This window comes from Pseudopipra pipra, chromosome 4 (assembly GCF_036250125.1).
Source record: "Pseudopipra pipra isolate bDixPip1 chromosome 4, bDixPip1.hap1, whole genome shotgun sequence".
In the NCBI taxonomy this organism is placed as follows: Eukaryota; Metazoa; Chordata; class Aves; order Passeriformes; family Pipridae; genus Pseudopipra; species Pseudopipra pipra.
The window spans coordinates 4,887,932-4,903,704 of record NC_087552.1 but is presented as its reverse complement, the minus strand read 5'-3'; the positions used below and the strand labels follow the sequence as shown (position 1 = coordinate 4,903,704).

The 15,773-nt window shown below is 37.8% G+C and overlaps 2 protein-coding genes across 3 annotated transcripts in view; one reads left to right on the top strand and one right to left on the bottom strand.

Annotated features, from left to right (window-relative positions):
- TRPC3 (transient receptor potential cation channel subfamily C member 3) overlaps positions 1-15,538 on the top strand; it is a 36,827-nt gene extending 21,289 nt beyond the window's left edge. For both annotated transcript variants that reach the window (XM_064651453.1, XM_064651454.1), the window contains exons 4-12: positions 2,949-3,113; positions 5,175-5,391; positions 6,055-6,288; positions 7,625-7,889; positions 8,606-8,801; positions 10,590-10,799; positions 12,056-12,139; positions 12,609-12,684; positions 14,976-15,538. In XM_064651453.1, the coding sequence (XP_064507523.1) occupies positions 2,949-3,113; positions 5,175-5,391; positions 6,055-6,288; positions 7,625-7,889; positions 8,606-8,801; positions 10,590-10,799; positions 12,056-12,139; positions 12,609-12,684; positions 14,976-15,118 (1,590 nt within the window). In that variant the 3' untranslated portion in view covers positions 15,119-15,538. The remainder of the gene's footprint in view (positions 1-2,948; positions 3,114-5,174; positions 5,392-6,054; positions 6,289-7,624; positions 7,890-8,605; positions 8,802-10,589; positions 10,800-12,055; positions 12,140-12,608; positions 12,685-14,975) is intronic.
- BLTP1 (bridge-like lipid transfer protein family member 1) overlaps positions 1-15,773 on the bottom strand; it is a 355,866-nt gene that overhangs the window by 142,044 nt on the left and 198,049 nt on the right. The gene's annotated exons all lie outside the window — the stretch shown is intronic.

Below are 15,773 nucleotides of genomic sequence, written 5' to 3'. Positions count from 1 at the left end.
TTTTAAGAGGTTATTGTCACTGATGAAATTAATTGCTGAGCAAAGGGCCACACAGATCTGTTAAGAATAACGAAGATCTGCATAGTGGGGGGAAAAAAAAAAAAGACAATTCCACATAGCAAACTTGTTCTCTTCTCTTGCAAGAGATAAAGTGTTGACAAATGACAAATACAGTTCAGGACCTACAAGACTAATGATCTTGGTGAAAGGAAATAGATGGTGCAGAGTTGTTACCATATTGATACATGTTCCCTGTAAGTGGCCATTACAGAGGGCATGACAAGGATTGAGCCAGGAAATGTCTCTGGCATGGTGGTCCTTTGATTTGCTGGGCTTTGCTCCATCACAGATGGGACAGGTGACAGTGATATTCTGACTAGAACGGATTCAGATGTGGGAACTCCACACGGGATTATTTCAGCCCTCTAACTGTAGGAAGCAGACAAGGCTGTGGTTGTGTTCCTTAGCTTTCCATATTTCTAGCTGTGCTTCTGGGTCAGCTACATTAAGGTCAGTTCCCTTGTGCAAACAGAACTACAGGTCCATGAAATAGTTAATGAGCCATATGCCCTTTTCAGAGGGAGGAAAAAGCATATGACAAGTGAGCAAATGTGCTCAGAAGTTCGCTGCCAGGGAAATGGAGGTTTTAATTCTATTAGTAATGAAACTCTTGCACTTAATACCCCAGGTACTGCATCAGAGTTTAACCCATCTTTTAAACATGATATGATTTTGAAGGTAAGGTTCAGACTGAACCTGCAGACCCAATAGTGAAGGACTGAGGGAATTAAGGAGAGAGAAAAAAAAAAGGAGTTAGAACAAGTAGTCTTGCTTTGTATGCTGAATTGCTGCTGCAGCAGTGCTTTTAGTTTTGTGTCTCAACTCTGTCTTTAGATTGCCAATAAAATTTCAGAGAAGAGCTGACACTGGGCCAAGTTCTGCAGTTCTTGCCAGGATAAAAAAATCAGAATGGAATTTCTGAGTGAAATCAATAAAGGTTGGAGTAAAATCACAGGATTTAATTTTCAAACACTGAAGTTTTGAATTGATAGATAAGAAAGAAGATACAGAATTCTCTTTGTGTGCTTGTGTATCAGAGCGTGCCAGGATCTGCTCTTGGTACATCTAAACTCAGCCATTAGGATGGTAGGAATAAATAACATTATAATCACTCTTAGTCACAGAGAAAAATATTTACATACTGATGACTTGGTTCATGGTCATGAAACTGAAAACATCAGAAATGTTACAGTCAATTGTGCTCAGAAAAGCAACTACATTAAAATTGGGGGTTTTTTAATTTCTTTTAGTTACCAGATACTGTCCTCATGCACCTTTTTTGTTCACTGGGGTGGTTTGGACTGGATCTGAAAATATTAGATCAATGTGATAATAAGATCAACATATGTAATGAAAAGTATGATGCTGCATGGAAAGTAAAACGAGAGAAGAGAAATGCAGAAAGGTTGTAGGATGATCAATAGGTAAAAAAAGTCCTTAAAATGTGATGGGGACCTACTGTCCTTGGAGGAGATGAAGCTGTGGGGGGAGACAGATAATACAGGAACACACAGACACAGAAGACTGATGGGCATGGAAGAGTTTACAGTTGCCGAAAATAAACCCAACACAATCATAAATTGAAATATTTCAGTAGACACAGAGAGAAGAAGGATGAATTTCAGAGCTTTTATGGCTGAGAAGTGACACAACTTGCTCCGAGGGCTTGGGAGTGCTGCACGTTGTGCAGTTGCCAACAGTTAAATGAGTCGCTGAGATCTTCTCAAGAGCCCTCAGACTCACTGCCCGAGAAGAACTTGCCCATAACTCTTGGCGTCTTATTCACTAAATCTTCCCTTTTCTGTGGAAAATTATAGCCAGGCAGATCTCCTCTTAGTGTCAGATCCAAATGTTGATAGAACAGGAGGAATAAACCAGCACAGAGCTCTGGGTGAGATGCCAGAGCTCCCTTAAAGCTCCTTTACTGTTTCTTCCCGTTCCCTCTGGTAACAGAAGGAATGATGTGGGTGTTTCTTCTCCCCTCTTCCCTACGGTTTTAAGCCTGATTTTAAAAATGTCTTTGTAATTTGAAATAATTATTTACTTTCCTGCCTTTGTCCGCAGTTAATCTGCTGTGGGATTTGTCCCTTTGATGTCCTGAGTTGACAATGAAATTTATCTTACTGAAAGAAGAGGCTGGGGGCATATGTCAGAATGCACAAGCACACAAAAAACCAATCTCCTCTTCTCAAATGGGCCAGGCTGGCAGGTTTTGTGCTGCATAAGCTTCGAAGGTGACAGCCTAGGAAAAAAGAATAGAAACGTAGTTTGAGTTGACATTAATTTCTTAAAAGACTTTTACAATCTTTTTATTTATTTCTGTTGGCCAATCCACTCTATGTAGAAGCCGCATTAATATGTGAACTGGCTAATGAATCACACACCAAAATGCTTAGGGACTTTAATTTTAGAGCAAAGTAGATTAAAGTATGAAGATTGCTTCCCTTTTTAAAGTTCATGCAACAGCTTCAGATTTCTCTTCTTGAGAGCTTTAAAGTTCCCTGTTTTCATTGCCAGTGATTTAATTTGATTTTCTTTAAGAAGTCGGTCCTGTTGTACTACTCTATGCACTTTTTAATGAGATTTGGAATATTAATGGAGTTTTGCAGGCAAGACCTGGCAAACAACAGTGTGTATAGTACATAATGATCTCTACTGAGTACAAGGGATAATAAAATGGGTATCCAAGATTTACAGTATTTTAAGTATTTTTTCCAAAGTATAACCAGCTGATATCAAATCTCACTCAACCCAAATTATCAGTGTTGCCAGGATTATTTTCCAATCCTTTCTGTGTAACACCTAGCATGGTGATCGTGGTTGTGTATGTAGGAGTTACGTAACTCTTCTTATTAATGATAACATGGTTTGTTTCTTTTTCCTTGCAGTTTGTGGCCCATCCAAACTGTCAGCAACAGCTCCTGACTATCTGGTATGAAAACCTCTCAGGATTACGGGAGCAGACCATCGCTATCAAGTGTCTGGTTGTGCTGGTTGTGGCACTGGGCCTTCCATTCCTAGCCATTGGTTATTGGATTGCGCCGTGTAGCAGGGTACTGAATTTTATAAATTACCTCTCTTGTAACGTTCTGGGAGCTGGTTTTCAATTTCTGGCAGTTAACATGCAGTATTGCACCTCCAGTTCTGCTGCTTCCAAATTTTAATTAATTGATGATATTTTTAGCGTTCTCTAATCTTGAGCCAAAAGATGCTACTTGTTTTATTTGCACTGTGAAGAGGGGGGACCACAGCGATGAAGCATGAAAATAAACTGATGTTAAGTTTAAAGAAAGAAAAGCTCTCTCTTCTTTGGAAGCTTTTTTTTTTTTCTTTTTTAAATTTCTGCAGAATGTGCTCACCTCACGGTCTCTGCTATGTAATTATATCTGTAGTAGTAACGTGGGTTTTTTGAAAGTCACCACTCAGATTCTTTATTAAGTCTCCTCTGATGGCATCTTAAGGTCTCATGCTGTTCCCACATAAACCATTAGCAGAACATCTGTTGACTTCACTGATGCAGAACTTAATCTTAAGTAAAATATTTGTTATTCCTGCCCTAGGAGGTCTGTTTACCAGCTGAACCATAGAGCAGAAATTAAACTAAATGCAGTATTCCAACCACGAGATAGGATATATTTATAAAAGAACATAAGTGTAAACTCCTAGCTTCTTAAAATGATGGGAAAGTGTAAGGCTGCTTTCAGCTTTCCTGATGATCTCCCAAGGAAAGTAATAGCAGTAGTTTCTTTGGAATCCTGGTAGTCTGTGGCACGTGAATTGTTTGCAAATGAAGTATATTTGGTAGATCTTTGGTAAATCTGTTCCTTAAATTTTTTTTGAAATGTTAGTGTAAATTTACTTCTGTGCTGAATGTGGTCTTTCGATTTTATTTCCTTAACAAGTGTACAGCAAAGAAATGCGAGTTTCATTTATATTTCACTCTTGTAATTCATCTCAGGAAGGATACAATTTTCCTCTGCTTCTACATATTTGAAGGGAACCTGATCTTTTCTCTGGGTTAAATATTTATTTGCTTTAAAGATAAACCTTTACGGAAATAGTGTAATTGTTACTCTCATTATTCTCTGAAATGTCACTTTCCATTAATATCTTCAGTAAATATATCCCTCACTCACAGCTCCATATCATAGAAACATATTAGTATATTTTTAGCTGGTGTCCAACACGGCAAAGTGACATTTGTCCTTGAGCTCTAATTTCCAGTACCAGAGACACCTGATGTTTTTCCTAGTGCTCATGTCAAATAAAGTGCTATACATTCAGGTCAGTTGTTTGATACTGCAATTACAGAATGCTTTCTAAAGGTCAGGAGCAGGAAAGGAACCTGGGACTGTTTGCACAGGTAGTAAATGCAGTTTAGTGTGTGCTGGTCTGCCTAGTTCCCAGCATCTGACCCAAATTCCAGGAAAACCATTCCTTGAAGTAAGAGTCTGATATTCTGCAGGTCCTCTCCTTTGGTACAGACAGACTGCCCCTGCTGCTGCTCTGTTCTTTTACCAGGTGCAGATGTGAACTGAACCTGCTGAATTTATTTGAAAATCATTAATATTTCTGACCTTATTTTTCTTAGTCTATTTTGTGGAACAATTAATTATTTTTAGTAGGTACAGGTATTTATTTGGTACTTCTATATCTGAACATATGTTCTGAGGATGGAGTACAGTAGCCAGAGACAGACAACTGTAATTTTTCCTAGAGCTATAGTCACAGACAAACTAATAGTACACTCTTGTTGGTAGAGAAAACATTTTGCTACTTGAAGATTTTAATAATTTATCTTTCCCTGGACTTGCTTTATGAACTCCTTCTGGTCACTGCCGTTGTACATTTGTAATTCCTTGGAGTGTTTCCCCTCAAACACTGCCATCTAGAGTGTATGGAATGACATGCACACTCAGTAACAGGACAGTATATTCCATGAGGCTCCCTGTGGGAGGCTTTCTTTTGAAACAGTGAAGCATCACAGCTCAGTGCACTTGCAAGAGTATCCTTTAAAAATGAGCTTGCTGACTGTCCTGAGCCCGTTTATGCTTCTGGAATGCCTGATGTTCCTTCGAGAAAACTGAGTGACTGCTTTCATTCTGCCTTTGCAGCTTGGAAGAATTCTTCGAAGCCCATTTATGAAATTTGTGGCACATGCAGCATCCTTCATTATTTTCCTAGGCCTGCTGGTGTTCAATGCTTCAGACAGATTTGAGGGTATATCAACACTACCCAATGTCACTGTTACTGATTACCCCAAGCAGATCTTTAGGGTGAAGACCACCCAGTTCACCTGGACAGAAATGCTGATCATGGTATGGGTACTCGGTAGGTATAAGGCCCCTTCATCTTTATATAAATTGTTTTCATGCAGATATAAATTCTAAAATATAAATTATATAAAAAAATGTAGATTCTGTGAGGCTGTGATCTGGATTAAATCCATGTCAATTAACTTCTGAGGAGATGTTTGAGTAAGAAATCTGAACTACACAGAGCCAAATTCCACTTTCTATGCTGAAAAGCATCTTATTCTGTGAAGTGGAGAATCAGTAGTGTAAATTGTGCCATGTATATTTGCTCATCTGTGTTGTTGGGTAGTTGTGTCCCTGTGGAAAAATTCAACCTGATTCAGAAGTGGTTTATGAATGTAAATGGTGAGAAAGTGAGAGGAAGGGTTTTTCCCACATTTTACATTTTTCCTCCTTTAGAAGTACGGAAGTTATGTTGTTAGGCCATAATACTTCCACTGCAAAGTCATGGCTCTATGCTACCCTTTGTGGAGGTGCCTGAGCTTTATCCCCACTAATTATTCTCAATTAATACCTTTCTATTTGATCAAGCCTATTGATCAAAGGTCAAGGTGATGATGATGCTGTGACAAGAAAAAAGAGCGAATTTTTGCTCAGTTTCATGAAATGGGAGAATGCAGAGAATTTAAACGAAAAGAGTTTGGCAAACATCACTATGCTTTTTAACTTCTTGTTGCAGGTATGATGTGGTCAGAATGCAAAGAGCTGTGGCTGGAAGGACCCAGGGAATACATCCTGCAGTTATGGAACGTGTTGGATTTTGGGATGCTGTCCATTTTCATTGCCGCTTTCACAGCGAGGCTTCTGGCGTTCCTGCAGGCCACGAAAGCACAGCAGTATGTGGACAACTACATCGAGGAGAATGACCTCTCTGAGGTCACACTGCCTCCAGAAATAGAATATTTCACTTATGGTGAGTTTAACTTTTCTGTAAAACAGATCTGAACGTAGAAAAACTTGATGGATGCACTGGCATTTAGAAGCCCGGAGATTAACATCTGTATGGGTTTGTGTTCGTGACACTGTGTAACCTCTTGTGCCTCAATATTTTTGTTTCTGTGATATTTAAACAACAGTTTTTATGAGGCTAGCTTGACAAATAAGTTTGCTAGAATATTAAATCCAAGTAATAGGCATAAGGAGAAAATCGGTTCCAATGTAGCTGCCCATAATTTTGTTGTATCTCTTTATCCTAGAGCTAAACTTGACCCCCCCTTGATTTTAAACATTCACAAGTCACATTTTATTCTTGCCTTATTGCCCAGCAGATAAAATTTGGATGTGATTTTTTTTCCTGGTTCAGCTGTTTGATAGTTATTCATATTCATAAACATCTACTGGCATTTCCTCCTGAAGGAAGGATGCTGGCCAAGTAAAGATCGGCTCAAATAGAATAAAAGTGCTAAATACTTATTGCAGTGCAGAAATTGTCATTAAAGGTGTGATGAATCTGTATTTGCAACACAAGCAAATGCTGTATTTGCTGCTGACAGTGTATTTTAGCATGTGCTTTATGAACTTCAATAGATTATAACAGCAGACTTGGTTTTGTTATTTAACTTAATTGCTTTGTAACCAATCTGAATTTGTGAATATGTAAACACACATTTAGAAACACATGGTATTTTGATATGAAGCACATTTTAATACAGTGTTATTTTGCTAAGATGGTGCATGAATTCACATAGTAATATAGGAATTTCTACACAACTCAGTGGTTTCTGTGCACATTGTGTGTAAAACCCACGATCCAATTTCTTTTGAGGTGATTGGCAAAAGTCTTTATGATCACTATGGGAACAGGGTTATATCCTGAACCTGTAACAATGGCAAAGGCTTGGTGTGATTATTAAAGGAAATTGTTCATCAACCAACAATGTTAACTTCCCATCAATAAAACATCAAAGAGGAATAAATTTCCGGTTAGCATACTGCTTATTAAGACAGCTAATAATACAGGCATGTTGAGAAAAGCAATAAGGAATCAGTTATTGTTATTTAGTTCAGTTAAAATGCAAACTGTAGAAGAGAATGTCATGTTTCTTCAAGTCTCTTTTTCTTCCAGCAGAAGGTAATGTAACTTATTTTCATCATTTGTGACTTAAATGAAATAGGAACAGAATAGCAACTATCAGACTCCTCAAATATTTGTCTCAACTAAATTCAGACACGTTAATGGAAAAATCCTGTCAGGACCTATTTCCCAACATTGTGATAAATGGGTAACCCCTGTGTTTTGTATCTTCCAGCCAGAGATAAATGGCTCCCATCTGATCCTCAGATAATATCTGAAGGCCTTTATGCCATTGCTGTCGTCCTGAGCTTTTCTCGGATCGCCTACATCCTGCCTGCAAATGAGAGCTTTGGGCCCCTGCAGATTTCACTGGGAAGGACTGTTAAGGACATCTTCAAGTTTATGGTCCTTTTCATTATGGTCTTCCTTGCATTCATGATTGGGATGTTCATACTATATTCCTACTACCTTGGAGCTAAACTAAACCCGGCCTTTACAACGTAAGCCTGAAGTTTATTTTAAGTAAAAAGCCAATATGAGATTTTCAGGTTTTTCACTGAGGTGACAAAGTCTGTGAGATACTGTATGCTCTCTCCTAGCACTAAGATAAAACTGAAGACAGTTGCAGTCAGCAGGAAATCAGGTGTCTCAGAACCTTAGAAACAGAATACAAAAGACCAGTTGTTTCCTGTTTGTATAATGGAAGCTTTCACTGCAGTCTAAAATAATTTTACCTTTATATTAATCACACAGATGTGAGCAACAAATTGTAAGAAAATATTACCTGATATCTTCTGAATGACCTAATGCAAGGTTTAACCAGAAGCTCTTGAAAGGAGAGCAGTGGTTTCGTTCCCATCAGCCCCATTTTAACTTTATTAGGACAGGGACAGTCTGCCCCTGCAGAGTTAGACTGGAAAATAATGAGATGCAATTATGGTTCATCTCAAAACCTAGATATGAAATACCTTTCTAGTTCTTGGCCTGTTGTTCTGCATGTATTGTTACAACTAGATTAGCTCTGATGGATAGGTGAAGCACAGAGGAGAAATCAAATATACTGGAAAAAAGCTTCCTTGCCTGTTTGTTGATCAGTGCTCTGCAAACCTGATTCACAGACAAATTAATTGAAGTTGTTTATCAGTCACTGCAAACACAACTTATATTTATTTGTGTAGTTAGTAATAATGCCTTCCTCCTCTTTTTTTCCCTACAGAGTGGAAGAAAGTTTCAAGACCTTATTTTGGTCAATATTTGGCTTGTCTGAAGTCACCTCTGTTGTCCTCAAATACGATCATAAGTTCATAGAGAACATTGGTTACGTTCTTTATGGCATATACAATGTGACAATGGTGGTAGTTCTGCTCAACATGCTCATTGCTATGATCAATAGTTCCTATCAAGAAATTGAGGTGGGCTCTGTTCTCCACTTGTTCTCTTTCGTTATGTTGAAAAAGGGGTAGAATTACCAGGAATTACTTCCATGAGCACATCTCGATAGGCAAAAGTACAAAGAAGAGATTACCTCAGTAAAGGATATCAGAAGAGATATAAAACAGGGCTGATTTTAACAACCCAGCCAAGCTGCAGAACCTTACAGGATCTAAACAAGTAGTTCTTGTGCTGTGTATATGCATCTAAGGAGATGTCATCCTTCCAGAAATCTTAAAATCTAAAGTAATACTGAAATGAAAGCTGCTGGGAAGTAGGAAACAAAGGAACTGGGGTGTAAATTTGAGACGTGGGTGGTTCATTCCCAATTTCCTTAGAATTCTTATTGCATGTTTCCTTTTAACAGAGTGTGCTTCAGTATTTGAAAGATCACTAGGTTATGGATTAAATGTATTTTGACATGTTCTTTAATGGAAATCTGGGGTTTAGTTCTAATCCTCAAATGAGTTAGGCACTTATGTACAGCAGTGATACACTGGATGTAGTTCATGACCATTTCTATGCCTCTGTACCTGGAGTATGATGCAGGTGATTCTCTTCAGGACTGTTATGACTGAGCCATGCTTTTCAATGCTGACACACTTTCTTTGTGATATGTGCTTTTTTCCACTTCAGGTACAATATTCAAACTTGATTTTAAAGATTTACTGAGCTTTGCCATATGCCTCAAAACCACAGTATTTCTTCAAATTTGCCAAATGGCTCAGCTGAACAAATAATTTAAATTTCACAAAATGTTATTGGCTGCATTGCTTATTAAAAGAGATATATTTTGAGTTTCAGTATGATGACAAAGTATGTTCATTTTTAAAGATAATTAAATAGTATATTTAGCATCCAAGGCCAATTAAAAAAACAAACAAACAGAAAATTTAAAGTAATGACGGTCCTTGGGTTTAAAAATTAAATTAAGTTGCTGAAATAAAAGTAAAAGTATATTTATAGAGCCAGCTTTCCAGACCATGAGTTCAAAGAGTATTACATTCACACAGATGCAGGCACACACCCACACAAACAGGAAAAGGACTAAGACACAGTGTACAAATGGATATATAATTGCCAGTACTTTCAGTGAGTTCTGGGAAATGTCAGAGATTTCAGCAGGAATATATATATGATAATAAATATATATATTATAATAAACAAACATTTCACCTTTGGAATCATCCAGGTTCAGCTTTGGAATACTGCAGTAAGAATCTATTAGGACAAAATAAGTTTGTCAGTATGTAATGATTTCTTTATGACAACAAAGTTTATATTTTCTGTGCTCTGTTATAAATCAGAGTTATTAATCATGGTTATGTAAAGAGCTGTAAGTACAACCATTTTAAGCCATGTCTGCCTTGAATCTAATACTCCAACACTTGTGTGAGTACCAAACTCATGTGACCTTTCCAATAAAAAAAACAAAGCCTTAAACCCCACCAAAAGTTCCACTTTAAATAGCAAGGAGTTTATATGTTGGCTTGCACTCAGTGCAAATATAATGCTTGTTTAAATGCTTCACATGCTTGAACTAAGTATTATCAATGAAATGTTGCCATAAAGAGACAAGTGAAATTTGGTTAAAACAAACTCAATAAAGTGGTTGCATTTCTGCAGAACTCCTGCAAGTCTTACTAGCAAGCAAATAACATCTTATGTAAAACCAGAAAGGGTCAATATTTAAAAGAAGTTTCATTTGCAAAAAAAGTTTGGGATTTCATAAAAACCAAGCACATACCTGGTTTTGTTTCTTAACACAGGATGACAGTGATGTGGAGTGGAAATTTGCTCGTTCTAAACTCTGGTTGTCGTATTTTGATGATGGAAAAACGTTACCTCCACCCTTCAGTCTTGTACCAAGCCCCAAATCTTTTTTCTATTTCATCATGAGGATCATTAACTTTTCTAAGTGCAGGAGGAGGCGGCTGCAGAAGGACATTGAGATGGGAATGGGCAATTCCAAATCTAGGGTGGGTACTGAAGTCTTTTCATTGCATTGAAGAATTATGTGTCCATTCCAGCATTCTGCTTTTCTTTAAGTTTTAGGGTATTATCTGTGCTTCTGATGAGAGTACAGTAATTAATAATTTATATTATTATTTTATATGTATTAATGTAATTATTAGTATAATAATATTAGTCCGTATTTCAGACTGCCTAAACATACTGTGTAAAATAGCTATAAATTTTATTGGGACAGCAAAATCCAATGACTGGAAAACCACAAATAAAACAAAAATTACTGCGTATTCAAAGATGCAGATAATTCCCACAAGCAGTTACTTGAATAAAGATGCTTTAAGCCTTCAGTAGAAAAATTTTTAGTTCAGGATAAAAAAAGGGGGAGGGTTAAAGAGAGAAAACTTTATCCTTTTCCTGTCTTAGGGAAAGGAAAAATGTGGTCAGTAGGATAATTTACTTGCTGCTGTCAAAGCTTGTTCTTAGCAGAAGAAAAGTGGAAAGAGGCAGGATTGGTAATAATAATCTTGAGTATTCCATGACATTCTAAATTTGGGTATCTAAGTGTTTTTTGCAAATATTAATGCCATGCAGTGTCCCAATGCCCTTGTGAGAATTAGATAACAGTTCCCCTCATTTCACTGATGGCAAAATGGGGCACAGATGGGTTAAAGAGGACACATGTGGCTTTTTTTATAAGACAGGCTCACGGCCCTGTGTATTACAAAGTCCAAAAGCAATACTTTGAAAAGAATTTGTATTTGTTGTACTGTAAATTAACAGAAATGTCACTGATTCAGTGACTTTTAATTGGCCACACAGAAGATTGATGACAGATGCAGACTAGGAGGTTGAACCTTCTTGGCTTTGTCATCCTTGAGTCATTGTACAACCATTTTAAAAAATGTATTGCTATTCCTGAAAGTGGTTCTTTGGAAAACCCCTTTCAACTAAGCAGAACTGCTTTGGGGCATGTACATCCCTGCCTCCAAATTCACTATTTCCTAAAATTGTCAATGCTAAAAAAAAAAATACCCAACAAAACAAAACCAAGAAATAATTCAAGGCAATCTCATTTTAAAAAATAATATTCTGATACAGTGACAATAGAAACATCCCCAACATGTCTAAAGAAAAAAAATGGAGCTGAATTCTAACTGGGAATTATAATATAATTATATAATAGATAGAATGTATTTCAATAGATAATTAAATATTATGTATATATATCTATTATATATATTAATTTTGTCTTATTTCTTCCCAGTTAAACCTTTTCACCCAGTCCAACTCCAGAGTTTTTGAATCCCACAGTTTTAACAGCATTCTCAATCAGCCGACACGCTATCAGGTAAGTACAGATCACTGTTCTGAGTAACAGAACTGTGTGAAGGTACTACCAGAATTTTGTGTTTCAAGTACGTTTTGCCTTCACCCAATAAAGAAAACCTCCTGTAGAAAACAAACTCTAGGGTGCTACTGGAAAAAAAGACAATTATTGTTGAAGCCCCATTATTTGAAGTGCTTCAAAACCAGCCCATCCATTACTTAAAATCTTAATTCGATGTCCCAGTTTGGAAAGCATGAGAATGAAACATCTGAAACTGGTTTCTGGGGAAGGGATGTGGAAGCTGACTGTGTTGGCTAGTTCCCTTTCTTTCTCAGCGTCCCACCAGAAAAGCCCATGTGAGGCAACTGCTTGATCTGGGGCTGTTCATTCTTTCACTTACACAGATGTGACAGAGATAGTTAAGAAAGAAAAATGAATAGTATTTAATTATATATGCTCACCTGATTATATAACTGCTTTAATCTGGCAGCAAATAATGAAAAGACTGATAAAACGTTACGTTCTGAAAGCACAAGTGGACAAAGAAAACGATGAAGTAAATGAAGGTAAGAAAGACTCTCTTTGCAATATTCACAGCCAATTTTGGAAGCAGTATTACAGTGATGCATGGAGGTTTTGAGTAAAAAGAGGGATTATTTCTATTTCACATGCACTGAAGCTCAGACAGTAGTAGAAGGATGCCTGTGATGTCAAAAAAATGGAAGAGGTGGACCAAAGAAGTAGAACTGAGAAATATTATGGGCCCCCTTTTACAGGTACAAGTTGAGAGCACAGACATGATGCACAGCTACAGAGGAAATCTGTGAGGAAGCCACTAACTGTACTCACACTTTTAGTCAGAGCTGCAGGACAACTTTCTCTCTGTTTCCTTCAGTTGAACACACAATTTACCACTTTACACTGTGAATAACTTGTTTTGCCTTCCTTTATAAAGCTGTGAGAAATAGTCACCTCTGAAGCCACATATCATTAAACAGAGCTCCATAGTCAGCTGCATGGTGGGGAAAACCTGTAGCCACTCTTTTAGTGTGTGACCAGAGACCTTTTGAGAAGTGATGGATCTGAGCTTGGTGTCTGTTGACAGTGCACAACTTCCCTGGTGGCTGTGAGGGGTGTGTGCTCCAGGCACAGCCCCAGCTCCCATTGAGATGAGGTTAAGACAAATGCTGTCCTCCTTCCTCCAGCCATCCAGGAATTAAATACAGGCCTACAGTTCAGCAAAGAAACCCTTGTGCTCTAAGCAGTTCCCCAAACAAAATAAAAGAGGTGTGTGCAACATGGAGTGTATTTACTCTGCACTCTAGCTAAATATCAGGCAATAGAGTGATGTAGTGATGGACAATGTGGGATCAGAAGAGCTTTTACATGGAAGCATCAGGCAGCTGTATGTGAGGGACCTGAATGGGCTGCTCCCTCAGCTAGGACAGCACAGCTTCTATTTTGCTTCTTAGTTACTCTCTGCAGTGAGAAGCAGGGAGCAAAAAAGGATTCAATTAAATCCCACTCTGCGCCTTCGAAAGGCAGCACTGTGCAGACTGTTATCCTGATGGGTCCCCATCCTGTGTTGGCTGCACAGAGCTGTGCTTGTGAGTGACAAAAGCAGAGAAACTCCTAAAAGTGTCTTCCTCTCAGTGTGCCCTTCTCCTGATTCCCATTGCTTTCCTCCTGTTCCTGCTCCGTGATGTGGGAAATCATCTACCAAGTGAGTGATGAAAAGAGTGTTCTGTCCCCAACAGGTCTTTCCAGTGCCCTGATGCCACTTTGCTGTGGGTATAAATGTGTGTCTAGATAAGGAAGACAGTGCAGAAGAATCAGGGTTTACTGACATGATGGTTCATGTTTTGTCACCCATTTTTGTAGAGGAAGGTCCACTTTGAGCAAGGCAGGCAACCCCTGAACCTCACTCTTGAGCTGCACGGCAAAGCTAATGCTCTGTGTTGTGAGCATCTCATTGGTACCCAAAGGACAGATCCAACCTTTGAAGACACAATTTTTGAAGTCTGCTACATTCTAAATAGGAAACATCTGAATTGTTATGTACTGCAGCTATTTTAACATATCTAGGGACTTTCCCCTGGTTTGCATCACTAGAGAATTCAGGTGCATTTCCAGAGTCTTTTATTTCACACATGACAAATCATTTCCTGAGGCAGATACTGTGTGAGAATTCACAGGCCTCACTCTTGCTGGAAGAACGGTATTTGAAAGTTTTAAAAATCTTCTGCTCTTGAACTGAACACCCTGTGATGGAAAACATGCTGTTATGAGCCTGGCCTTGACAGTTGGTTTCTTTTAAATGTATTTTTTATATTCGTGCCAAATTTGTAATGTAATTTTAAATTGGTTGACTTTTTCTAATTCCAAGGATGTTGGTAAGGAAGAGGAGAGAGACTCAGAAGCTGTGAGTTTCACTGCCAGCTCTGCCACACTTTTCCTGTGTGATCTTGGCACATTCCTTCAGAAAAAAAATAAATCTCTGCCTTTTCTCTCTAAAAAGGGGATACTAATATTTACCAGCTGTTCAGCAGTGTTGCTGTGATTAATTCATTAACCTGTGTACAGCACTTTGTGAATATTTGGTGTTGTGTGTACACCTGGAGCATAACATTAATGTTCAATGGACTTTTAAAATACCTTTGGTGCTATTTAGGGTTGGGGGGACACCCACATCTCATTGAGAATGAAGAAGAGGTAAATCCTCCTGCCCCATTTTATATCTGATCTCACAAACATTTTGGGATAATAATCTGAAACAGATGCTGATGGGACTTAACAGAAGAGTACTGAATGAATGTTAAACTTTGCTAACAAATGCTTCTTTCCATTATTAATACAGGTGAATTAAAGGAAATCAAACAGGACATCTCTAGTCTTCGCTATGAACTTTTGGAGGATAAATCCCAAGCAACAGAAGAGTTGGCAATTTTAATACATAAACTCAGTGAGAAACTAAACCCTAATATGTTGAGATGTGAATGATTCGACAAAGGAACCGTGGCTTTGACTACAGCACAACTATTTATTGGCAATAATATTTCAGTATCTTATACTTGAAAAAATGTATTGTAGATTTTTAGCACTAAATAACTTTATGTACAGCTTCTATGGAATTTAGTCTTAGGAAATTTTATTAACTCACCACAAAAGGATTGCTCTCTTCATTTTACTTGTCTAAAAGCAAGAACTATCATAATATTTTTTTTTTGCATTTATGCATTAAAAAAAGGTATAATGGTATCGATTTGCTGATATTTTAACAGGTTTATGAGTACATATGGAGAGTTCTTTGCACTAAATTTGCAAGAAAAAAATTAACAGATGCAGCGTAATACTCTGTTCCTTGCAGTGACCAGGTACAAATAGGAATTTCTCGTCATACAATAAACCAACTAGAGATCAGTGGAGGATTACTTGAAATATTTGTTCTTTATTAGCAATGTGTGTAAGCCCAGAACTCGTGGTATGACCGCAAGGAGTTAATAAAAGCCAGGTAAGTGCGGATGTTAATTGTAGCAGCACTGTTCGACATGTCTGTATATACACGTACCCACAGCTACGTTTCCTAACTCAGCGTATTTACTTAGCAGAGTAAGGACTAGACTTTTTTTTTTCTTTTTTTTTTTTTACAAACCCC